Source organism: Magallana gigas, chromosome 6 (assembly GCF_963853765.1).
Source record: "Magallana gigas chromosome 6, xbMagGiga1.1, whole genome shotgun sequence".
NCBI classification, from domain to species: Eukaryota; Metazoa; Mollusca; class Bivalvia; order Ostreida; family Ostreidae; genus Magallana; species Magallana gigas.
In genome coordinates, this window is record NC_088858.1 from 6300649 (window position 1) to 6328296 (window position 27648).

General features: G+C 34.9%; 1 protein-coding gene across 7 annotated transcripts; it reads right to left on the bottom strand.

The window, feature by feature from the left end:
* On the bottom strand, window positions 1-27615 carry LOC105318088 (synaptotagmin-14). Of its 7 annotated transcripts, none has more exons than XM_011415013.4 (11): window positions 27505-27603; window positions 27385-27423; window positions 14307-14468; window positions 6043-6198; window positions 4335-4630; window positions 3619-3901; window positions 3270-3427; window positions 2723-2912; window positions 2348-2386; window positions 825-1037; window positions 1-471 (listed from the first exon to the last, which is right to left on the bottom strand). In XM_011415013.4, exons 2-11 carry the CDS (start codon window positions 27398-27400, stop codon window positions 371-373), a joined length of 1614 nt encoding a protein of 537 aa, XP_011413315.3. In that variant the 5' UTR covers window positions 27401-27423; window positions 27505-27603; the 3' UTR covers window positions 1-370. The 7 variants fall into 7 exon arrangements, with proteins under 7 accessions (XP_011413315.3, XP_034318055.1, XP_065943033.1 ...); XM_034462164.2 differs by lacking the exon at window positions 27385-27423 and adding an exon at window positions 18828-18842 and having other exon boundaries at window positions 27505-27595; XM_066086961.1 differs by lacking the exon at window positions 27505-27603 and adding an exon at window positions 18828-18842 and having other exon boundaries at window positions 27385-27415.
* Window positions 27616-27648: the final 33 nt, after the last annotated feature.

Consider the following 27648-nt stretch of genomic DNA (forward strand, 5'->3'; position numbering starts at 1 on the left):
AAATCTAATGATTCCACAGTACATGCTAATACTGATAACTTTAATTTCCAAACAAGAATCACATAATCACATTATTAAAGATGTAGTTATCTGCAGCAAATAGAATACCTGTTTAAAGGTGTTTGAACACAATCATTATTTTTTTGAGATTCCAATGTATAAATAAACATCATGAAAAAGGGCATTTCCAATGAGTAACGAAGATATTTTCAACAAAACACTTGATATTTTAAGTACAAAGGGAAGAAAGCATCGTGCCTCTGGATGAACACAAAGTCAGAAGTAAGGGTAAAAGGAGAGTTTTGTTCCAATTCACTGCTCTTTTGGAAGTTGTTTTATCCACCATCTTTAACACTGTGTAGCCAGAAAGCTAGGACTCCAGTAGTATATGCCAGCGACAAACTTGATCCCCCTTGGACTCCCTCATGTCTGTCCAGTGGGACTGCTCCTCCTCTCCACTGCTGTTTAACCCTACAAATCATCATCATCATCATCATCATCATCATCATCATCAAAGGATTGATTCCCTGATTTTTTCTTCAAAAAGTGTTTCATTATGTTAATATGCAGCAGCATGTACATGTAATACAGTAAAACACGATTATAACAAAGTGCCAGGGACGGGCGATTTTACTTAATTATAAACATAATTTGTTATATCTGTTTAAGTTTAAAACATGTAAAAAAGTCTCAGAGAATGAAAATGACTTCGCTGTAAGCGTCAATTTGTTATAAGCATGTTTGCTATAACCATGTTTTACTTCATAAACTTTTTAGTACGTATCCATATTGGATGATAACGCAGATATAAGAAAAACCCTTACCTAGGGCAAACCATCCAATCATGTCCTTTTTCTTCATGCTCCGCTTGTTGTAGACGGACACCATTAGAGTGACCTCTGCCAACTGGAACAGCGCCACCTGGAACATGAATGCTTCCTTAAACAATGGATTTGGCTGACCGCGCCGAATGGATGTCTTGCTCCGGGCCACTTCCTGTCCAGTCGGAGACATTAGGGTCAATTTGACATAGGTATCTGAAATAAGTGCAACAAATACGAAATTATGATTTATAATTGTTCTCAAATCATCGAACACTGACTTCATTAATGCAATGACTAGCGTCTCATTTAACTGCCATCATCTTAAATAGTGAAACAAAATGGTAAGACTGCAGATCTATATAATGCGTAAGAGATGCCTCAGTAAGAAACAGATACATCAATCATTCATACAAATACCTGTATAGGTATTCAAATAAGGATCTCTGAAAGTGTCCTAGTTGTTTTACCCATCTGTTTACTGTTTATCTGTCAGTAAAACACGTTCACATGATGTTCAATAGAAATACATGTACTGCAGTTTCTTGCCAAATGTTAAGGATTCTTTGACATTAGTTTTACTGTAAGTTATGATTACACAAGAGATCAAAGATGTGAAGATTCTGATTTATGGTATAACTAAAAATAACATATACCCATTACATCTACAGGTATCTAATCTGTACGCAAACCATAGATAAGAGCCATTAGAGCGTTTTGTGGTTTCCGCAGTAGAGAGAATTCTTTGAGGAGTCTTAAAACCATGTTTCCTCCTTACAAATGAAATGTAATGGTGTGTCTGTAGGCTGTAAGGAGTGCATGGAAAATGCAATTTCAGAGTAGAAAGGCAGACAATTATCGCAAATTAAATTTGGTCAATCAAAGGAAGGTGGAGTTCTTAACCTTCCTCTGCCTTCAAAGTAACAATTTTGTCACTCTACAAATTGCTACAACTCAAGCTTTTTATTCAGGGTCCCCTGCAGACTGTGCAATATTTTTTATCATTGATGTTGTAGATTAATTTTTAATTCAAGGTTACTAAAAGTCAGGAAAAGATTACATGTATACCCAACAATTATCTTTCAAACTCAACACCCTTAAAATACCTAGCATTCTGTCCTGTTTTCTAATCAAAATAGTTATCTCTCTTTTGTATAGATTGATTTCAATATCCATTAAAAGTTGTCCTTCATGCATTGAGGATGTTTGCATAATCAATACATAAAAAGGTGCCATTTTGACATAGCTCAAGAGATTTTTGGTTGGGATAAAATAATCAATGGGAGCACTCTATGAGCTGAGATGTGCTTTCTTATTGTGTGTGCCTACAGAGAAGTTAATCAGTTGGTGCTTGATGGTCGGTAAGTACCCTGGCCCTGTAAAGGAAGCCTCTACTCATGCACCGTGTCTACCCTCCTAAAGACTTCACTACTGCAGTGAGATGTACACTCCAACACTACTCCTATCCCCAACATGCATTTGGCCCAACAAGCTACATGTATTTTTAATGACAAAAACCTAAGCACCTAGCTTTTTAGTGCTCTGACTTGTCAGCTTCTGCAATACTGAAAATAACATCTCAATTTTATCTCTTCTTTCACTTTTATTACATTATTTTATTCAGTAAAATGTGAACAAAATAACTATTTGAACAAAATAACTACCGGTAATAGCTTCCTTGCACCATTCAAATGTTGCCGAATTATGTCAAATATTTGTTCTATATAAAATTATGTATAGGAAACTGGAAGCTATATAAAGTGTAGTTTGGTGTTAATGATACCAAAACACACAAAAATCGATGGAATGTTGCTAAATTTACATGCAATTACTTGTTCTTCCTAAAAAAAACCCCAACAAACAACACATGTTTCACATACTAACACAACCTACTGTCTTACCTGGTGGTCTGGTCATAGCCATGTTCTTGAAGTTACTTCCCTTGATGACCTCCACCTGGAGTCGCCCAGTCGTTCCGTTGTAGGACAGTCCCAGCAGAAGTTCCGGCATTCCACCATGCTGCATGGACTGGGTGGAGGAAGCACTGTCACTGCGAGATAAACTGGCCACGTCAAAGCGCGAGTCTCCCGCCTACAAATATCAACGTTCATACAGTAATAACTGGCCACATCAAAACGCAAGTCTCCCACCTAAAAATATCAATGTTCATGCACAACTGGCCATGTCAAAATGATCGAACTGGCCACATCAAAATGTTTGAAAAATTTGGCGCACATGGTATACCGGTATATATAAGATGTGCATATTATAAAATTAAAACTTTTCTATTTATTTCAAAAATTTAGATATATGTTGCCATATATCAATTAAAACAAAATTTGAGGCTCTTGCTCGTATTTATTATCAACTATTCCATGACAATGTTGTGAAAAACATTTCATGAAAATTCACCATACTGTTTTATATAAATGTAGATAAAGATCTTACACTCAGGTTACTTCTAGGCTCCAGGATAATCCAGTGTGTGGAGGTGACATCTAGATTCAGTGACGCAAACCCAATGATTGTCTCCCCTATCATGCGCTCACGACGCATCCTCTCCATGCCATACAATCGAATTCTCATCCCCATGTCATGGGCCTCCTCTGTACAGATTAACCAAACTCACATTGATAGTTTCATTATCTTTGATAATTCTCTTAAAATCCAAAATATATATACATATATATAAAAAAACAACAAAACTTGAATTTCCATTTTTTCAATATTCATGAAAATCAATACCGGTAAGTTTGACAAAAAATTAAATGGAGATTAATAAGGAGCAATTCCATACCTTGTGGAATTTTGTTGAAGACAAAGTTTTCATTGAACACTGGGTTTTCCCCTGTCTTGATCTTTGTCTTATATCTCTGTTTCTTGGTTGGGAGGAGGAGTATTCTGACCTGGGTACTGCTGGCCCCGCCCCTCTCTTTACTGGGGATGTCCTGGGCTTGATGAATCGTGATAGCCATCTTCCCTTTGGCTGGGTTGTACTTAAACGTCATCTCCAGACTGCCACATTTTGATATCAAAGATGGCTCCTCTCTGTCCATGTCACTGACGTCAAACAGGTGCTCCTAGAAAATAAAAGTAAGGACACATATACTACAATGACTGGTGCTTTATTACATCACCTTTCCACCTCTACCTTATATATCTCAATACAAGTACAAATATATTACTAGTACCTGCAGCGAAAAAAATCAATGGAAAATGAAATTCAAAGTAGAAAGTATATTAAAAGGCAATAACATCGCAGAAAATTACTAATTTAGTTTCTATAAATAATTAAACTGAATAATACGACTGTATGGAAAACCTATGTAATTATTTATAAATTTGCCCGGAGATGTTAAGCCATTTTCAGGTAATTATAGGAAAATTAACAAATTTGTTTGCTTTATATTTCCATATGAAAATTCCAAATACATGTGTACTGAGTATAAATTTTCCAGCTGTATCACTTTCTATTGAAAATATTGCTTGTGGTCAGAGTTTTACGCTTCTTACATCATCCTCATCCTCGGCCCCGGGTAGCATGCTCTCGCTGCGGACCGAGGACATCCCCTCCTCTTGAGTTGACATCCTGTCCTCCTGGTCGTAAGCCTTGTTTTCATACACCAGGTGTTGCTGTGACCCTGTGGTAGAGGTCGTGAGGGACTCTTGTGACCCCTCCCCGTGTTTGACCACTGGTCTGACTCTCTCCGGGCTCACTGTACCCCCATCCTCCTCTCCACTGGATAATGCTGCTGGACTTTCCGATTTCTTCTGTTTAATCAATGAAGCCTGACTCTCAAATGTTGAACCTGGTTAAAGAAATTTTGAATATTAAGAAAAGAATTATTTTGTAATTGTTGATGAATAATTATATTATATCTTAATGAATGAAAATAACTATACATGTATGATCTCAAAAAGTCCTTTTGATCTCCCGATACATGACTGTCAATGGAGAAATCAACCAAGTCTTTGACATGCAAAGGGAGAAAACTCTTTGTAATCTGATTAACAGGCTTTCCCAGCCAAAGAAAGATAATTCATTCCTACTGGCTCTGAATATACAACTAAGCATTGGAAATCAGAAAATAATCACTAGTGTGATCAAAGTGAGAATTCTCCCTTGTATAGTCAAATGGGGTTAATAATTCCCTTTATATCACAGTTTGCTTCCTGGGTCAACAAGTTAATCTGATGATGTAATTGAAGCTGTCAGAACATAGCTTTACAGCTCACTCCCTTAGGCACTTTATAGATTGAAAAAGCAAGCTCCCATCCATTTGAAATCCTTCAAATTTTCTATAATTGCTTTATAAATCTCTTTTAATGGTTTCATATGGACAGGTTATTATCTGTTATAAATGGAGCTTAGCAATTGCAAAAGACCCAAGCTCAATACAAAGTGTTAAAAGTTTTTGAAATAATGAGTGGAGAATAATGGCTCTTCACAAATTTCAGTGAACTCATAAATTCATCCGTCATACAACACACAATTCTTTCTGTAATATTCCATGGACAATAAAGAAAAAATAGTTGTTTTTGCTTCATAACACTGGTATGCTTAAATTTATACAACCTAATGTATCAAACAATGTGTTTGAGGTGATTCAACAAAAAAAAAGGAAGGCCAGCTCCCCATCTCACCAATAAACAGTTACACTAGATCACACATGTCAGCAAAAAAAAAAAAAAATTCCATCAGAAAAAGTGAATAAATATCCCTAAGTTTCTATACTTTCAGGTCTAATCTTCTGGTCAAGTACATCAATCATGCAAGAAAATTTCCTAATTATATTGTTAATGAGATTTTATTGAATCCTGAATTTATACCGATATTAAATACTACTTTGATACTACATGAATTATTTCTGAATATCATCAAGTCTTTGACCAATGGTCAAAATGACCACGAATTATTGATTTTTCCAAATAGCTGATCGTGAGACTGACTGGGATTGCCAATTCGATACACCTACTCTTCTTCTTTGCACCAGTGCTGTGAGATTGTCACTCTGTCACAATAGCAGTGATATTATCATTTACCGTGATTATATATGCTTACTTCTTTTCCTTGCCCGGTGCTGTGAATTGCCAGTCAGTGAGTTATTGACTGTGATCATGCTACCTCTTTTTTTTTGCCCCAGTATTTTGAGTTAGCAGAGATTTCTTCTTTGCACCAATGCTATGAGATAGCTGAGATACTGACTGAGATCAAACTTACTTTTCTTCTTTGCGCTGGTGCTGTGAGATTTACTGATGCTCTGTCGGGTGTCAGAGCGCTGTATGCTGCCTCTTTGTTTAAGCGTACTCTGGTAGCGCTTCAGAACCTCATCGTCGCTATCACTTGAAGAGCTGTCATCATACGCATAAGCATCCCCTGTAAAAATATACAAACTGTCAACATACGCATAGGCATCCCCTGTATAATTATACAAACTGCCATCAAACACATAGGCAACCAATGTATAATATACAAATTAACATAATATGCATCGACCAATATACAAATTGTCATCATACGCATACCAGTAAGCATCCCCTGTAAACACATCAGTGCAAACATGGACAAATCCAAGGCTACTTAACGAGGCCGGGTCTAATTTGTTCTGCCCTAGATTTTTGGATGAAATTTTTTACATGAATTTCTACTGATATAATTATTATTTTAAGATTAAAAAATAAGACATTTACCACACGGTTTGTTTAGGGGGTCATCTCAAAATTTGTTAATCTTTAACATAGGCCCCTATGGGATTTTGCATGAAATGTATCAATTTTGCACATTTTTTACATTTTTTAAAAACTTCTGCCCTAGGGATTTCTTTTTCTGTTCTACATATTGAAGTTATTTCTAAAAGGCATCAAATGGTCAAATAAAAAAACCCTTTTACCTCCTGGTTTGTTCAAGGGGTCTTATCAAAGTTGAATTTTGTATGCCCAATTTCCCAGATTTGTCAGGTAATGGCTATTTTTTATTTGACAAAGGTGGAAAAGGTGATCTATATAGTATTATTAAAACATTCAGGCATATTTAAGTAATAAAAAATATATAACATCACATATTAAGGGTCATTAATATAAAATACATGGTTACTGTCTTGAAATATATGAATTAAGCTATATTTAGGCGGGTTAAGAAAACGTGACAGAGGGTTAGGCTTGCTGAACCCTATTCACGTTTTCCACCCGAGCCCAAATATAGCTTATACTTCGAGACATTTATGTTTATTCCACAATATAACATGAATTTTACGCATCAAACGAGCTATTTTTAACAAACTTCGCTGAATATCTGCAGTTGAAACTATCACGCCATGGCGTCAACCAAGCAAAAAGATGACGTCACAATACAAATGAAACGCTGCGCGAAAGCGTGCGTACTCGTTCTGTACTCGGCCTCGTTAAGGCTTTAACAGTGTGAACATGTAAACCATCATTACAGTTATTACATGTACTTGTTTATGTGAATTTGATACTTCTTGGACTTGTCTTTTTCTTTTCATACAATGTCATGTAAAACACATTATAAAAACAATAAATTACAAGTAAATATATTAGTTTCATATCCCTAAATCATGATACCGAGTTCTAATGCTATGTTTGGACTAGCAACCCTCACATCACACACTCAAAATTTCAATCAGTTTCAAGTTATTTGTTTCTTTATTCTAAACATCCTCAATATGAATCATTCATTAGTTATACCGGTAATTGGTACGAGGTATGTATTTGGTAAGTTACCGGAACTTTTGCCATTATCTTGGAAGAAATTGGTGTGAACTGGAACATAATTCATCAATACGTGAAACCCAGAACAATGGAAAGAAAAATATCAGCAAGATATTAGCATTCCAATATTGATAGCTCTCTGAAATGTTTAATTATTCAGGATACTGACAGGGGCACCTTACATCTCAGACAGATTATGACAGAAAAACACAACGAAGGAATTAATGTGTACAGACAATATAGTTACAGTCTTTCATTGAAGGCTTCAGGTCTTCCCTTGATGGTCTAATAGAATTAATATTGGAACATGTAGCAATTACCTGGTAATTGCTTCTAGTATTAGAAAGTGGTAGGCTTCTCAGTACCCAAGAAATGTCAAATTTTATTAATTTTAATACCTGTACAAGAATGTCATCATAAATGAATGAATATCGGCGAGATTTGCAAGCTACCTCTTGTAATTTCAAATTGATCCATAACATACTAGTATTTGTACAACAATACGATTTGCAATATTTATGACTCCTTGCAAGATGCATTTTGATGAAATTCATAGGTATGAAGCATAACTGATGAAATACATTTTAAATTTTTAGAGCTAAAGATAAAGAAGAGAACCATAATGGGTAACATTGCTTACCGAGGCCAAAACAATCCAAAAACATTGCACACTGTAAATCATTCATCTGATTCACTTCAGAAAATGTGCGAGGTAAAATGATTTATTTTCAGTTATTTAGTTCATTGCAATTGAAAATCCTTTGATAAATCTTCCTTTTTATTCAGTTTCACTTGATCTCTGTTTACAATGACCATATCCATGAGGGTCACAATAACACCTTCAGGTTAGGCACAACCTTTATGCCAAGGATATGAGAACAAGATATTTCTTCTTTTCTAATGCATGGACAGACATAGCATTGAGATGGACAGAAAGATTAATAGACATATATATACCAATTGATATGGTGAAGACCCCCCCCCCCCATTTCCACCCTTTTCTAAACCTTTGCATTAGCTGTGATAATCTTAATTAAATCAATTTGAAAATTATCAAGTCCTTAAAGTTGAAAATAAAAATTGTTAAATGAAGAAAAATTATCCAATCATAATAAAAAAACATCAGGTGCAAAATTTTATATGGTGAATAACTATATAATTATAAATTTTCAGATGATGTTATGCACGTTTTCTAGGAGCATGTCTCAACAAAATCATATCATGGATGTAGCTGCAGGTCTGTAGCTCCCGGTCTGGAAAAATTCGGATGGACGGCCTGGGAGCTACAGTGCCTCCCATAGTAAAAATCTGCAATTTACGGCGCACAAAAATGCGCTAGTTTTGACTTATCATGGATGTTAAATGTCTACAGACATTTAACATTCTAATACTCTTTATCCTGTTATTTTTCTGATGTCTATATTTTGTGATTTATGGAACATTTCTTGAGTGTGACAAAAACCCCACATAGAATGTCATTTTTTGTAAAAGATTGCAAGAATTTTTGTAATATTTATCATACGCACAAAACAAAATCACCAACCCATATACAGTGCTGGTTTATCTAACCCCCCCCCCCCTTCCCATCTACCCAGTATTTGTGGGAAGCCCAAATAAAGCTACAAAAACTGAAGGCTAATCAAATAGATGTCAAGCAACTGCATCAGTTTTTATCAACAAATAGTACACACATGATATTTCCCTCAAGGCCATCTCAGTTACTTTGTTAGGATCGTGAAGGCCATTGCATTAATCCCAGAACAGAGTATTGGAGAAAATTTGCATTAAAGCAACCTACTTACCATAGATTCTGAAAACTGATAACAAACTAGAGACTAGCTAATTAGGTCACCGATTAGACTGTGAGCTACATGACCCTCAGCAGATATCTATATGTTTAACAGTCAGAATCCAAAGATTCCTTTTTCATTCCTGCATGCATCAATACTACAAACAATTTCTTTTACTATAAGCTACTAGGACTTGATAATAACTTAAACACATGAACAAATTGACCACTAAAACCTTACTTTCTTTGCTCTTTTCAATGGGACAAGACCCATTGGTCAATTTCCTATTTCCACCAGTATCCTCTTTGGAATCCGTTGTGACTTTGGTGCCATTGGTGCTCCCATAGTTTTCTGATTCCTGTTTTGTCCCTGACAGGGAGTCACTACAAGACTGGGACTTCTGGACACAACAACAAAACAGCGAGGATTTCCCCTGCCTAGCTCCACCCCTAACGTCTAATCCGTCTAACTTCTTACGGAACATCCTCTACCCAGTCCACAGTAGAAGAGCTATTCCAATTTTCTTTCATCAGTTGAGATTAGATGTACATGTTTGATGCAGCTAGTGCACTCTACCAATTACTTGCAATGAAAGCCTTGGCAAAGGAAGAAGCTGTTGAGAGTCTGTCATATAATGCACTGCAGTCTTGTCAGACACCACACAAATCAGGGCCTCCAGAGAGAAAGCAGTCACATGCAAAGATCCAATACGGCAGCTTATTTATGTCTTCCATAGAAAACCATAGCTAGCTTTAAATGGTCTTGGTGCTGATAAGCAGATTTGACATTTTTCCTGTTTACAGAGTCGGACTTAATCCAAGGGAGCATTAATGGTGTTCTGCATCACTAAAGTGAAAGTTAAAAGTGAGACGTGGGGACAGGAATTGAACTTAATGACAGAATCACCTCAACTGGAACCTTCTCCATGAGGGTGTTGTAAATATAAAGCTAAGGACAAGTTTTCATTAAATTAAAACTTCACATATTGTTCTCAGTTTAAGTTCCCCATACACACAGTATAAGTATTTGTATAGTCTTCTTAAATCCCTTGTCTGGAATCAAAGCCATTAAAAAATAAGATTTCACATCAATCCTTTCCACAAAAATTTTGTCTCATGAATCAAAACAAAAATACAGGCACTGGTAACATCACATGACACACTGTTTACTTGATCCGGTTTCTCATAGTTTTCTACGCTGACACAGAAAGTAATATACTGTAACAGTTAGAATTAACAATCACTCTTTGTCATAAAACCATTGACTGATTGAATTAGCAAAATCACCCAGGTTTAAACCTCCATTATAGAAAAATATTAGCTTTAAATATCCTCTACACAAACAGCCATAACGATTAGTGAACCATGCATGTAAATATATAAAAATGTTCCATTCTTCTCACTAAGGAATCAAAATAAAATACATCAGAGTCCATGCTTTAGGTCTCAGTCATATTTCACAAAGAGCATATTGTATCCATCTGTATTGATCTCATATTCCACCTGTAACTGTAATATTTTAACACGTCAGACACAATCCTTAAATATCTGTATATAATCTCACAGACATTTATCAAATATATAACTACTGTTTTCTTAGTTAACACTGGAATAACGTCCCTGCCTCTGGCCCTGCAAGCTTTTAAGTTCACTGACACATCGTGTCGGAAGTCAACTGTTTCTCTATCCTTTGCTGAACACAAAAATCCTTGGATTCCCTTGATACCTGTAATAGCCGCATCAATGTAGAGAAAATTCTGGTTAATGATCAAGCAGACCTTCACTCTCCCATTTTCTCTGATGAGATAATTCAATGGTTCCACTCACCAAAAGACAATTCAGTCACTGATCAATAGTCTGTAGTATATCAAACTACAGTCCTCGTACACTGTGATACAGATAACGTATACATCCACAATACTACCTAAATTATAGCTACTACGACAGTAGTCATCAAGCAGGGGTCTGAAATTGAAGCCCAGTCCCAAATTACTGGGAACTTAAGATGCTTTGTCATCTTAATTAATTACCATGCACCATGATAGATTCTGTTCACTCACAATAGGGATATAAAATATTCATTACAAATTATATTCGAAGTAATGCAGGGGTGTCAAAAATCCAATCTTTGTGAAATAACCAGTCATTTTACAAATATCTGAGGCAATCAGCTTATAAAAATCAATAAATCTCAATTTTAGAGATTAATTATCATGATTATTTTTCATTTTTTGCTTTTATTATATGTCAGAAGTGCATTCCCCATGAAATACCATAAATAATGATCACATTTTACAGGAATCAACTGAAGCAAAAAGCTTATATTGATCAATAGATCTAAATTTAAGAAATTAATTATCATAATTATACTTTTAGTTGCTATGGGTGTCAGAAATCCATTCTTTGTGAAATGCTGTAAATAATATAATGACTACGTATTAAAAAATATAAACTGAAGCAATAAGCAATTCAACGATACAGTGGCCTCCGGGTATAACGAGATCCTGGGGACATAGTTTTATTTCTTGTTATAACCGATTCTTGTTATATTCGAGGTTGGTATTTCCCAAGGTGACATGTGATCGTTGATCTTTACATTTCAAATAACGTTTATAAACAAGTGATAATTAAATAAATACCTATAATTTATTCAAACTTTGTTGAAAAGTAACATACTTACAGCGTATTCATGTTAAATGACCATGAAATAATTACGTGTACAATCTTAAACATGTGTTACTTTCACTTCAAGAGAGACAAAAACTGTGTGATTGTCAGTAGCTTTTTCTTTATATATATTCCTTGGTAAGTTTCAATAACGTCAATCAGTTTTAATTTTGTAAAACACTTAATGTGGAATCTTTGATGTCTGTTTTTTGCATGAAAAAGGTTTGAAAATCGTTACCGCATTTTATGCATATTTTGTAGAAAATTTTCGAGTTTTTGCCACCTTTTTCGGTTTCTGTCTGGTCATCATCTTTTATTTCACTCTGAATATTACTAACTTGTATCTCTGTCGATATTTAATATCGTAACCAGTGAATCAACACTTACATAATATGGGAAGGCCCAATTTCGGTAACGCTATTTTTAGAGTCACACGCTTTTCTCAACAAGTCCGCTAACTCTTCCAAGCTTTCTAAATCTTGTTCTTTTTTTAAATTATACTAAATGTACTCGAAGTTAATCTATAGTCCTTTGCAATTTCACTTTTAATTTTTTATTCATTGTTAACTATATATTTCTAAATAAGTCCTATTGTTTCTAGCGGAATTACTTTCCTTTACTAGGAGTACCTTGTTATATCTGATAGCGTTTACAACTAACGGGCACAAATTATATCTGAATAAGTCCTATTGTTTCTAGCAAAACTGTTTTCCTTTTCTTTTACTTCGAAGCCATGACTGTGAACATTGCAATAAAAACAACTCTGACATAATTATTTCTGAATACTTTTAATCTATTGTCCTGTGTGTACATACCTGTGAAAATTTCATACCGTTAGATACCTGGAACCAGCGGGTGTAATGCAGCGTGTACCTCGTTATATCCGATAGCGCGTACAACTAACGGGCAGAAATTTTTACCTCATAATATACTAAGTCTCGTTATAAACGATCTCTTTGTATCCGGTATTTTTAATAAGGAAATAATAAAGAAATAATTTTGGACCACACAATCATATCGTTGTAAGCAGTACCTCGTTATATCCGAGCTCGTTATACCCGGAGGCCACTGTAGATCTCAATTTTAGAGGTGAAGTATTCTATCTTCTTGCCAATTAACATTTTTCAATAAGCCACAAGTTAAAAATCAATATACCGGTACATGCACATGCTACACATGCATAATAATCCTTATTGCATTCAAAATTTTTATATGCTTTAGTTTTAAACTAGCTTAATTCTCCTGAAGTTTAAAAGCGTGACAAGGAATGCATCATTCTTAAGACAAAAGCTGTTGATGGTTTATAATGATGAGAGAGTGGTGGTACTTTAAATACCCCACTGAGAGCTGTAAAGACCAAACTGGGAACACTACCACTTAGTCCAGGCCTGTAGCTCTCTCTCAAGCACTCCCAAGGCACCCATATACCGACTAAAAACAACATCAAAATCAACTAAAAAGATGGAGAGGCAATTCCAAAGTAAAACAAACAATAAACTCACTGCCAGCTATTACCACTAGTAAAAAATTTTTTGTGTACTATCCAATTTTGACAAATGTGTTCAGGAGTGCTTCAGACCAAAAAATAATTCTTCATTTGGATTACCAAAAAAAGGAAGAGAAGTCCATTTAGAATGTAAGTTGAGAAGCGGAGCCAATATGATAAGACACAACTTCACCTGTTTAGTAAATTCCTGTCAACTAAAAGACTAGATACTGGTTACTAAGTTGTTATTTTTATACACCAGAATATTTCTAAATAAAACATAAACCTCATTATTCAAGTTTAATCCTTTGTTGTTAAAACTTAATCCCCTCACTTCTGCAGGGCAAAACTTGATACATATATATACAAACTTCTCTTATAACAAAAGTGCAAAGGAGGTATTAGGACAATATTAATCGTGTATCAGTAAGTGGGCATTTCTTTCCTTGAAATGGTCTTTTCAGGTGTCAAATATTCAATTTGGATAAGTTTCCTTACGTTGAGATACCAGCACCCAAGCTTTATCTCATCATTTACCATTACACTCGGAACTCGGTTGGTCACATGATCAAATCCTATGAAGCCCAAGGGGCTTCTAAGAAGATTTGATCATGTACCAACCAAGTTCACATCCCAGTGATCTTTTTAACATGACTGTTTAATATTTATTCAGTATTGAATACCCCTCCCATTTGCCTGGATCATTTATTACATTCTCCTCAATGCTCTACTCCCAAGTCTGTCCGTGTGTCACTAAATGCTGGGTCAATGTCTATTTAGACCTGTATGTCACCACACCTGTACATCAACTTACCCAGTTCATTCTTCTTTTTGCCTTTCTTTGGGTTATTTTCCAGACAGGGGAATCCCCCACAGGCGGAGAAGCACAGGAGCTTGTTCAGGTAACAGAAGAAGATGATGAGGATGACCAGGAAGAGGATCACAGCTCCCAGGAAGGCGAGGGCCTCCGTCGGCACTGTAAATATAACCAATAGGGTCAATCACGTAAATTAATCGAGACAATCAATAAAGTACAATCATTAATACCTATGGCCTCCGAAGGCGCTGTAAAATGTAACCAATAGAATCAATTGATCAATCAATAAGAGGCCAGGGCCTCTGGCAAAAAAAGAAGTGTATTAAATTGGTAAAAGTTCATGGTCTTTGTCAACACTGAAAAAAAAAATTAAAAATCTCATTCCTTTATTTAGAGTTCAGGTTTTGTCAATAATGCAAAACACAATAAACAAGTGAAAAGCTGTCAATGTGACAGCAAACCGGGTTTTCTTTTATGTAAACTGTATCCATAATCCATGTCAACCCGTATCCAGTGAAATGGAGTACCCTATATGCAACATTTTGCCAAAAAATGACTAAGTTCAAAAGCTAGTATTTTTTACATAAATTATCGGAAATCAAAATGTTAGCAATTACACACCTCTGATATATGTACAATTGATCTGCAAAAGAAAAACTTCCTATCTTGAAAACTGTAGGAGGAGTTATCCGTACAATGAGGGTACCCTATATGCAATATTTTGCCAAAAAATGACTAAGTTCAAAAGCTGGTATTTTTTTCATTAATTATTAGAAATCAAAATCCTAGCAATATGCACACCTCTGATATATGTACAATTGATCTGCATAAGAACAACTTCATATCTTGAAAACTGTAGGGGGAGTTATCCGTACAATGAGGGTACCCTATATGCAATATTTTGCCAAAAAATGACTAAGTTCAAAAGCTAGTATTTTTTCGATAAATTATCGAAAACTAAAATCCTTTTGCCAAAAAATGACTAAGTTCAAAAGCTGGTATTTTTTCGATAAATTATCAGAATCAAAATCCTAGCAATATGCACACCTCTGATATATGTACAATTGATCTGCAAAAGAACAACTTCCTATCTTGAAAACTGTAGGAGGAGTTATCCGTACAATGAGGGTACCCTTTTGGCAGCCGCCCGCCCACCCAACCGCCCGCCATTTTCACCATTTTAATAACCGGATTTTTCCGTTGGAAAACCCGGTTAAAAATCAAAGTTACTCAAATACAACCCGGGCTCTCTATAAGCAATAAACAGGGTATATCATTAAAGGCCTGGGCCTTTGTCCTAATTGCAGATTACAATAACAGTCAATCAATTTCAGACCATGTCTGCCATAAAGTGTAAATATACATACAGAACTCAGTTTTAGCACATACAAAAATTGTCACCTTTCTTTTTATATTTCACAAACAGAGGCAGGTTGCTTATCTTTAGATTACTGGTATGTATTCTGTTTTCCCAAAACATAAAACTGAACAATGTTAAAGTAACTTCCATGAGATAAACATTAATAACAGTAATAAATCATTGCACTTTAAGTGATTATCATCTGAAGTATGGTTGTATTTTTTGACAAATATCCTTTATCCAACAATTCCAGAAATAAGTATCTAAGGATTTAAACTATTTGTAAAATAATAAAAATTGCCCACCAGTGAATGTAGTTTCCACCGAATCAGTAACACTAATCGACATGGTACTTATTACAACTGTACAAGGATTCAGTTATTTATAATACAAATCTTATAGCTCTGAAGAGCAATGCCATCTTCCAACTTAATAATACATGGCAATCGACTTGACAAAATACAATCTGTTGAATGCTTTCATGAGGTTTGTAAATACATCATGACAGATATGAATAGATGCGATAGAAATATTGAAAAGTCCCCGATAATACCACTCCAGTCTGACAAGGCCCAGGACAAGATACACAGCTGTCAGCGGAGGTACAAAGGGTCGCTACAGGAGTTATTGATCTTGGGGGCACAATGGCATGCAGAGGGTGATATACTGTGTCTCCTTTTGATGCAGTGATTATTCTATAACTGCCACATCACGTGTGACAGTACAATCATTATTGTTTAAACAGATTCACAATTAATTACAAGTGACAAATTATGTGGATTTAAATGAACTGACTTGAAAGACAAAAGTTGAGATAAAAAATGTCTATTTTACATGCTTTTGTTTTTTTTTATTTAAGAAGTAAAATATTCATATAAGTCATGTGCGGATCTTAGGAACGAGGGTCCTAATCCCCCCCCCCCTTGGAAAATTTAAAAATCTTAAAATAACACAGTAAAAATAAGCCTTTTAACCAAAGGCAATATAAATATATTTATCCTGCATTAGTAGAAATTTCACTTAACATTTATTTCAACTGCAACAAGAAGGGGGATGTTAATAATGTACAACAAGTCAACATACACCAAATAAGAGGCCCAGGGGCCACACCACTCACCTGCAGAGTAATAATAGCTATAACTCAATCAAATTAGCTTTATGGAATCTAAAACAAAATATCATGATGATTTATTTGAGTAGATCTTGTCTAAAATGATTTTCATTTTTTTCCCACTTATTCTAATGTTAATTAAACATTGAGATTCTTTTGTTGTTTCTGTTTTTGAGAAGACATTTCTCTCTATTTATTCCTATGAACACAATGACATTAATCCATCCCCCCCCCCCCCCCCCCCCGGGGTTCGACACTAACCGTAGCCCGCTAGCGCTGGGACAACTGAAACTTGTGGTTGGGCTACCAAACCAGTCATAAAGGTTGTCCTGTGGGGCTACTGAAATTTTAAATACCATAATATCACTCAAAGCAATGTGTACTGTTAGTATTTTTAAAAATGTTATATACAAATTCAAAATATTTGCTACCGAGAATTTGAATCATCGGTGTGAGATAACTTGGTCTCTCTACTATGTTATTGTTCGACTTTGTCAAAAATCTGGATTATCAAAGTGTTTGAAACGTCAGTAAATTAACAGAGAATGCAAGCAGTGCACCGACGTAGACAACTGATCTAGGAAAAATATGGCATTACCTGGCGGATCAAGAATATCACCAATGGTTCTACCGCTGTTAACGTAACCTGATGTCAATTTTCTTTAAAGATTTGGCATTATTGTGGGTTCTAACTCTTTTGAATCTCTTTATTCGGGGACAATAGATGGATTCGCATGATAGAAATCTTGGTACCCGTACTTTTTTTGAAGTAAAAAATTGACAGATAAATATAGGCCTACTTGCCTAAATAAACTTTGTTTTTTCCGTTAAGGTGAAAAAATCATTTTACTTTTTATTGATTACAATTTTGCTAAATAATACAGCCAAAATGCAGAATTTGGCGTATTTATTTCCAAACCCCTCCCGCACCTACCCCCTCGTCGTTCCGCAACTCGGCCAGCAGCCTTTGGCTGATGGGCTACTAATTCACGGACAGGGCTAGTAAGAAATATTATTTGGTAGCCCTGCAGGCAACCATGGCTTTTAAGTTAATGTCTACCGCTGCCCCCCCCCCCCCCCCCCCCCCCACCTTAAAATAGGGATGCTTTGTGTCAAGTTTAGTTAGAATTAGCTGAATGATTCTGGAGAGGAAGATGAAAATGTGAAAAGATTACATCTGCGACAACACTGACAATGACCAAATTTTGATCAGAAATGCTCCCTTGAGCCTCTGGCTCAGGTGACCTAAAAACTGTTAACATAAAACCATTGTATCTATAGGGTATCACAACATGCAACAAATCAAATTAATGCTTAAATTTGAACTAAATTTTGTTCCATTGTACTTCAGATATTCAATAAAAATACCAAGTCTGAAGCAAAATCATTTGAGAGCCATTTTGACAAGAGCTTGAACTTTGGACAATACCTGACAAACCACGATTTGATGAACGTGGGGTCTACTGATGGTTAACTGTCTAGTCATTGGCTAATAGATATGAATATATTGAACGCAACAACGCTTGCCCAACTTAACCCTGGGCCATAAATTTCAGTTTAAACAGTGTCAATTTCACTCAGGAGAGCAGTTCTTGGGGGGGAAAACCTTCTGATTTCAACAATCTATGAATATTCATGAGCTTCTCTTAGCAAATTAGAAGAAATGAAGTTAATATTTGACAGCTTGTTTTGATGACCAAACTATATTGTAACCTCCAACCAAAAGTCCAAGCTCTTGTTAAAATGGCTCTAAATACCAGTACTTAACTCTCATGCTTGTAAAAATAAACCTCACAAGTACTGTACTATAAATTAAAACTCTGGGCAAAAAACAACAATAATATACAAGGTACATGTACATATCTATGTCACAAATGAATTGACTATTTTCCTCTCAACAAAAAAAAAATCTCTTACCTGATCACTCTAAAGAACTTGCAGGGAATCAAGCAAAGCAAACTGCACTACAGTACTTATATAATACATACATATACAAATAACAGATCTTGTATGGTTCAAAACACACTATATTTATATAGATACATACCCCAGTTGGCAAACACTAACAGTATTAAAGAAATGATATGAACAGAATTAAACATTTATAAAAACCATTAAAGAAGTACATGTATTAAAAATCTTAATTAATATTTCATATATAAATTAAATGTGACTTAATGGAACTTTTAAATACAGTAAATACAAGGATTTATAACATTTCTACATATCATACACACTTGCCATGCATGTGTCTCTTGTGCGATATACCGTAAAAGGTAAATATATATTACTCATAGTTACTGTCTTGAAATATAAGCTATATTTGGTTGAGAGTAAGAAAACTTGACAAAGGGCAAGGCTTGTCCTCTTCACGTTATCGACTTGAGCCCATATATGACGTATATTTCAAGAGAGTTATCATGCATCTTGTTTATTCTGCAACAAGATATCACATTTTACGCCTAAAACGAGCTATGTTCATCAAATTTCACTGCACCACTGCAGATGAAACCATGATGCCATGGCAAAAACAAATAAGCAAGAAAGATGACATCATAATAAATCTGAATGTCATATAAATGCACGAGGCTTTACTGGGGCATTGAATGATTATAGCTTTGGTTTATTGGGCTACCTTTATTCGGTCAATGTAAGGGGTAGTTGCAGGATAAACTAAGTAAACGCTGGCTATGTATTTTTTAGACGGTGGCTATAAATAGCCACGGTCTATTGCTACGGTCCTGACCGGAAGAGTATTTCTCACGGGGACCCTAGCGGATAAGGAACGATAACTCTGTTAGGTATGCAGTGTTACACGCAATGTTTTATCTATGTGTCGATTTCAGTATGAGAACTAATTTTAATCTTTTCAGATGTTTTAAGCATTATAGGTGCTAATTATTTTGTACATATATTTAAATAATTTATGAAATTGTGTTTTATTTTAAATGAGCCGTTACGCTGTCTGCTTACGCGGTATCGAAAATTTATGCACCAACTGCCACTTGTGACGTTAAACTCGATCTGTATCAGGACTGCATAAACTATATCACTGCGATAATTGGCTAACAATAATCGCTTCTTTTTGTATGATGTAAACAATTGTAGGAAACACACTGTTTAAACAGGTTTGCCATTTCATATTTCAGCAATTATGCTTCATCGATAAATTCAGTCATTTTCAACGAATTAATTTAAGTTGAGGAAAAATATTTATTTTGATGTATCTTATTCCAAAGAATTCACAACAGATACTGACAATATTATTGAATATAACATAAATTACATTTTATTGAACTTTAACCGATCAATGGCACGCTTTCTTCTACAAGTGTGCATGGTTTTTTTTTTTTAACTAACAAAAAAATTGAAATTTACTATACAAATGTGTTTAATTTTGGACTGACCTGTGATTTACCTAATTTTGTAACCAATTCAGTCTATAGGAACATTAATTTTATTACAGGCACCTCAATATTCATCAGACAATATTTACTACTGATGTTAACGCTTTACTTGCTGCTGACTTTCTCTCAAACACGCTAATCGATAGACCTCGGATTGTAAAATTCACGTGCAAATCGAGTCGTCATTTTACAATATATATATACATGTATAAACAAACCACATTTTACGATGTTTCAAAGAAATAAGGAATTAAAGACATATGCTGTAAAACGTCTTATGGATTTCACGCCGTGTCAGCTCCTATATCTCTAGTTTGCAGCAAACGCTAGCTTTTTTATAAGAAACAAGAGGCCAATTGGCCTTAACGAGCACCTGAATAGCATATATCCAAAACACAAACTTGTCATGGAGTCTCATATATGCATCTAATTAATTAGGTTTCATACTGGAGTAGAAAAATTATAAATTTGTAATGACAACCACATTTAATTCAAAAAGAACTGTGAAACCTATAATGTTGGTGAAAAACTAAAAGATCTGGTCTACAAAATAATGAATTCAGTTTTCCTTTCAGGTGTGTGGGAGTAAAGAAGATAATTTTTTAACGTTATATGCATTAACATATATACATCCATTTTGGCCCTGCCCTAGAGTCAAAACCCATACCCCAGGGGACATGAAAATTAAAATTTCAGTAGAGGACTTCCTGGTAAACATAATTATTAGTCGGGTTTTTTTTATACAGATGTGTGAGAATAGAGAAGAAGATTTTTAAACATTATATGCATTAACACTTTATTGCCATATTGCCCCCTCATGTCCTGAACCCCTGACCCTGGGGCCATGAATTTCACAATTTAGGTAAAGGAGATTGTGGATATCATAACCATGTATTCAGTTTTTTGCCCACATGTGTGGGAGTAGAGAAGAAGATTTTTTAAGATTTAAATCATTTTTACTATATGGCCATATTGGCCCCACCCTAGAGCATGAACACCTAACAAAAGGGTAATGAATTTCACAATTTTAGTAGAGAGCCTCATGGACATCATAATCATGCATTTAGTTTTTAACAAAATAATATATATGGGAGTAGAGAAGAAGATTTTCTAAGATTTAATACATTTTTACTATTTGGCCATATCGGCCTCACCCTAGACCCTGAACCAATGACCGGGGGGTCATAAATTTCACAATTAAGGTAGAGGGCTTCATGGACATCATAACCATGCATTTAGTTTTTAACAAATATATATGGGAGTAGAGAAGAAGATTTTCTAAGATTTGAAACATTTTTACTATCTGGCCATATCGGCCCCACCCTAGAGCCTGAACCCCTGACCCAGGGGTCATGAATTTCACAATTTAGGAAGAGGGCTTCATGGACATCATAATCATGCATTTAGTTTTTAACAAATATATATGATAGTAGAGAAGATTTTCTAAGATTTAATACATTTTTACTATTTGGCCATATTGACCCCACCCTAGAGCCTAAACCCCTGACCCAGGGGTCATGAATTTCACAATTTAGGAAGAGGGCTTCATGGACATCATAATCATGCATTTAGTTTTTAACAAATATATATGGTAGTAGAGAAGAAGATTTTCTAAGATTTAATACATTTTTACTATATGGCCATATTGGCCCCACCCTAGAGCCAGAACCCCTGACCCAGGGGCCATAAATTTCACAATTTTGGTAGAGGGCCTCATGGACATCATAACCATGCATTCAGTTTTTTCCTTACATGTGTGGAAGTAAAGAAGAAGATTTTTGAAAATTTGGCTTTTTTTGCATATTTGGCCCCGCCCGTGGCACCCCAGGGGTGGTAGAGCCATAAATTTCACAATTTAGATTCTTCTTACCATAGAGATGCTTCACACCAAAAATGGTAACGATTGGCCTGGTAGTTTTCAAGAAGAAGTTAAAAATTGTAAAATTGTTAACGCACGACGCACAACGCACGACGACGGACGAAGACCAATTGCAATAGGTCACCTGAGTGACTCAGGTGACCTAAAAACAATCGGTTCAACTCATGCAATATTCCATATACATTTATGGTACATAGTGAACGGTAATGTAAGATATAATAATTTTGTTCACTAAACAGTTTCTGACGAATTTTTTCACAAAAAAACCCTGAATAACGCAATTTGATGAGCGAAGTACGAACTGTGTACAATCCATATGCGCCCGTCTCTGCTATTAGAGAACCTTTTCTTTGGTTTTGGGGGATTTTTTCACTATCAGATAACATTATTTACACATGTACGTAAATATCGCCCCTTTTGTTCTCAAATAATTTTTAACTCGCGAGTACAACTCTATTGTGAGCTTTCTTCGACATTTGTTTCCATTTACAAATAGGCGGGCCTATATAAATGCGTCAGTTTGTTGCGACTCGGAATCGAAATACACACCAGCTAGAAAGTGTCATCACTCAACGAAATGCTACATTGACCGAAGCGTATACATCTATTCTACATGTATATTTGCGATAAATAATGAAACATGAAGGCAAAAAATGTGCTTCATAGATGACTGTAGTATTCTGCTGAGCTACAGAACTATAGCTTTCCGGAAATATTGCCGGGATTTTCGAACTCTAGCCTTAGATATATTGTATAGTACATGCAAAGAATAAAATGAAATTTATATACACAGATGAACAAAAAACATGCGTTTAATTTGTTTGGATTTTGTTTGTTTGGTGTTTTAAAAAAATAATTTTGAAAAGCTAGAAAAGTTTAATGTAGCAAGTAAATTATGCCTGTTAAAGTGTACTGAGAAGCGATAAAATATACATGTGACTTTACTAAATTCATTCAAATGATTTCAATAAATCTATAGCTAAATACAATATATAAATACAAATATACTTTAAAACGTTGATTAAAGCTGCTTGGTCCGATTTTTTTGTTATTACAGTATCAACATTTTTTCCATACAAACCATTTATCTTAGAAAGTTATGGACTTTCTCCTATTTACACGAGCAGAATCAGTCTCCTTTCAAAGTTAGAAATATTCAAAGTAAATAAAAATAATTTCTGTGTGGGCAAACGAAAAAACAAACCAAAGTGCATCACGGGAATTTTTGGAAAAGGAAACCGCCTGGTTTCGTCCCCCGGATGATTGTAGTTACTAGTATTCAACTCGCATGCTATGCATCGATTGTAAAGAAAGCAAACTTCAGAAATATTAGCGAACAAAACACATGTTTATTTGTAATTTGTCTCATTATTTCGACCTTTATTTAATATGATGTCAAAGTCGTAATACAAATATGACACCCGTCTTGTCGTCAGGGGTGAAATTTAACATGAGGCGAAATAACGCGGTACCCTTTTATATCGTTTGTTTGTTAACAAATTTTGTACGGTTTTTTTCTTCATTGAAATTTGGCATAATTGACTAGAAAAAAATACTGCAAAGTCTATTATTATAAATATACTAAGCATAACCATCGTTTAAAAGCGTGCATAAAATTTGATATAAAATCAGACCAAGCAGCTTTAATGAAACTGCCGCGACTGAATATTGTATGATTTTTTTTTTCAAATTTTTATTCACTTTCGTTGTGAGCAAATGGAAATAATCCACCACTTAAGTCGAAGATAAAATATTGATTGACTCTTCTGTTTCATGATGACGTGCATTCCTAAAGCAATACCAGTTTTATCAAACAGGTTCTTGTAAACCATTCCGTTTTCTGTATACCTAAATGTATTAACTGACTATGAGGACAAAAGCAAGTGTGATGGTCCACGAGACTGCAACTTTTCCCCCGTGAAGAAATTGAGGGAAAATGCTGTCGAGAGGGACAATAAACATACTACATGTATGCCTAAATAGTTAGTAAAAACCTGATAAGTATTTTATCATACCAAAGCCTTTTTTGTTCTCGTTACTTTGAAAAATCTACAATATCTTTAAAGCACAATAATCCAATCCACACTTTTCAAAAGTTGTTCCCCTTTGCGGTGTCAACCCAAAGGTCAAAAAGGAAAAACCAAAATTCCTCTTCTTTATACAATATGGGCGTACTGTGATGAAATCGCTTTGGATTTGATTTATTCATTCAATATGTGGTGGCAACCCACAAATTTAATGAGTCATTCTGGGGCAATCAAAATACATAATATGTAGTACATGTATTAACGAAAACGGAGTTTTAATGTCAATATTATATAGATGCAAACATAATTATAGATACAAACATATAGATACAAACATATAGATACAAACATATAGATACAAACTTCTATACTACAAAGGCTACTGTGATAAATCTATGGGGTTTCCCCAAAAGATGACGATAAAGAGACACAACATTTGTAAAGTGTGGATTGTAATCACAACTACGATTTCCACAGAATTATTCATGCGGGAAACTCACGACCAGTTGTGCGAGTATGCGTAAAGTATTCGTACATGTATGAGATACTGGCTGTGGATTTTCGACAACAATAATTACCATACATGTAATCTGTCACTTTCGAACGGCACCACCGTCTAACAGTACTTTCAGTACTTTGATTCTGCATTGTCGCTACCTTCATAACCCGCATGAATCACGAAAAAAAGCATTCTATTGTTTACATAACTACCAAAGAAGCATAATGATTCTACTATCTAGGTAAGTACAGTCAAATCAAACATTCCAAACCAATGCCTGATTAGTGCAGTGAATCGAGAACAAAAAGAGAAAATAAAGCAGGTGCTGTAAACTTCAGTTAAACTGAGTTTTACTTATTTTACAATGATTGATAACTTCAACTTATATTAAATTAATATCTCTTATTTGCATGAATATAAGTGTAAGGGAGTCATTGACGTGGGAGGAAGCCAGAGTGCCTACAGAAAACCCATGTGTCTAAGTGGGTGACCTGTCATACCCTTCCACATACAACCACTGCCAATCATGGGAATCAAACCTGGGTCACATCGCTGAGAAGCGAGTGCATTGTCCACTGTGCTACTTTGGACAACCCTGTGAAGTTCTTATTATTATCAATTTATTCTATTAAACTGAGTTACAGTATATCAATTTGATAAATTGTATGCAACTTTTCAAATGAAAGTAACAATTAATGCCTCTATCTGTCTATTGAATTTCACAGCATAAAGCCCGTTTAATTGCTCTATGAATATTTGATATTCATTTCCCCCTGTGAAGTTATAACTATCGCTATTTATTTATCATTTAAACTGCATTATCAGATGGATTTCTGAATTCTAAAATTCACCACTGTTCCAATTTAAGCTAACATCCAACTCAATGAAAGCAATGGTAAGAGACAAACTACTATGATTTCAACAATAGTTGTTGAATAACATTACCAATTTTGGTGGATTTTGTTGTTAAGTTGATCAACAAAAGTTAATGTTCGTATTGAAGTGCAATTTCTACTAACATTTTGTATTGATAGGAACATTGGCCATGAAATTACGTATCCTTGAAACTGTGTTTTTCATTGAACCCACCAAAGTTGATACCATACCCAAGATTATTAATGAAACTACAGTACATGGAGCTCTTCAGCCTTTCAAGTTGAGAGCAACAATCTGCTGCATACCCATAATATGAACTTTTCATCTAACCATGGTTATATGAACCATTTGGGTCAGAACAATATGAAGGGTCCTTATGTCATTTATTTAACACTCAATCCCTAAAAAGCACATTTCATTTTTTCCTTCTTGACTTTTAAGCCCACTTCTGCAAGTATGAAACTTTCACCATTGGTCATAAGACCAAACACATTGGTAGAAGGTTGACCGTCACCAATGACTTTTTCCTTTCACCCAATCCCTTTTATCAATTTTTGTGAGTCAGAGAGTAAATAAAATGATTACTATCAAATGTAGCAATAAGTATCTAATAGCTAATAGCTAAACAATCACAGCTAAACATAACTTCTAAGAAAGGTCTTATAATCTTTAAAATCTAATAACCATTACCGGTATACATGAACTTCAATGTAATTTTATAGTTAAATCTGATATGTTGTGAGCATTTGATAAACAAGAAATGTTTTAGAGACATAAATGAACCCTGATGTAGCAAAATTGAAATGAGTCAACTTGAATGGACAAGCAACAGGTTCTTCAAAATCACATTCAAAAAGATGTTTCTGTGTGATATACTACAATAGTACTAGCTAGATTATTTCTACTTGTGTGAAAAGTACAAAAAGCATCTACAGACTTAGTCCTAAATACCTGACGTTTTTCTGGCTTTTTTAACGATTTTGATATTTACTTGCCAGTAAATATCAAAATCGTTAAAAAAGCCAGATAAACGTCAGATATTTCGGACTACTACAGACTCTGCAGACAGTAAATATGTGCTAGTTAGTTGTTAATAAAACCACACTCCATAAATCAATAGAACAAGTGAAATAGCTTTTAGTATGGTGCATATTATAATGAGTTTTAACATATGTCAGGTCTGTCCCAAATTAATTGATTTCTCCAAATATCAAGTAATTAGTACATGTACATTATAGACAATCCAACTTGTGTATACTATACTGGCGTGCGACCAGTTCTCGCCGAGTACCATTTCTGAATTCTCGCCAGTACATTGTGACGTCATGTTATCAACACATAAAATTATAGACGAAAAATGACGTCACAATGTACTGGCGAGAAATGGTACTCGGCGAGAACTGGTCGCACGCCAGTAGACATATAATTAGCAACCAAGTTTTAGTCTGGAAAAGGATTATTATTGCCCTTTAACATAATAATTACAAATTGAATGAATAATCTGATTTTGCAATGTATTGACCCATGGAAGACTATTATATGATGTACAAGTATGCAGAATTTGTCTCGCTGAGCATTAATACAATGTACATGTAAATAAATGTTATAAACATAAAGAAAGAGGGCAAAAACATTATCCATCAGATGGCATAACCAATTAAGTTCTTAACACGATAATTAATGTGTGTAGATTAAAATAAGTGTAAAAGCCTATGTGTTACACATTTATAACATTTTGAAATTTATTTTCAAGACATACCAATTATTATTCAGTAGCCACTCGCCACTGCATATATAGGCGTGGGTGACAGGAGCCTGACAGATGATAAGAATCTCTTTGATTAGTATCTATTTGTGTGCTGCGTTATCTAAATAATCTACGTTAATCTGATGATGTATTGATTTTAGTATGTCACCTTGCATTTCGACCATTTTCTTCGTTTAATGATCTAGTACTGCAAAAAAATACACAAAGTTTAAGCATAACTGAAGGAATAAAATATAAATAACACGCTCAAATACTAAAAGAAACTTACGAAAGCTCATAGTCTGCAAACGAGCTCAATAGGAAAGGGGACCTCCGACGTCGTCTCCATTTATAAACAATATGTTAATTTCCTGGGTGCGTTCGAGACACCAGTAGTCAATTCGTACCCAAGCGAACTCGTATCCTGGAGAAT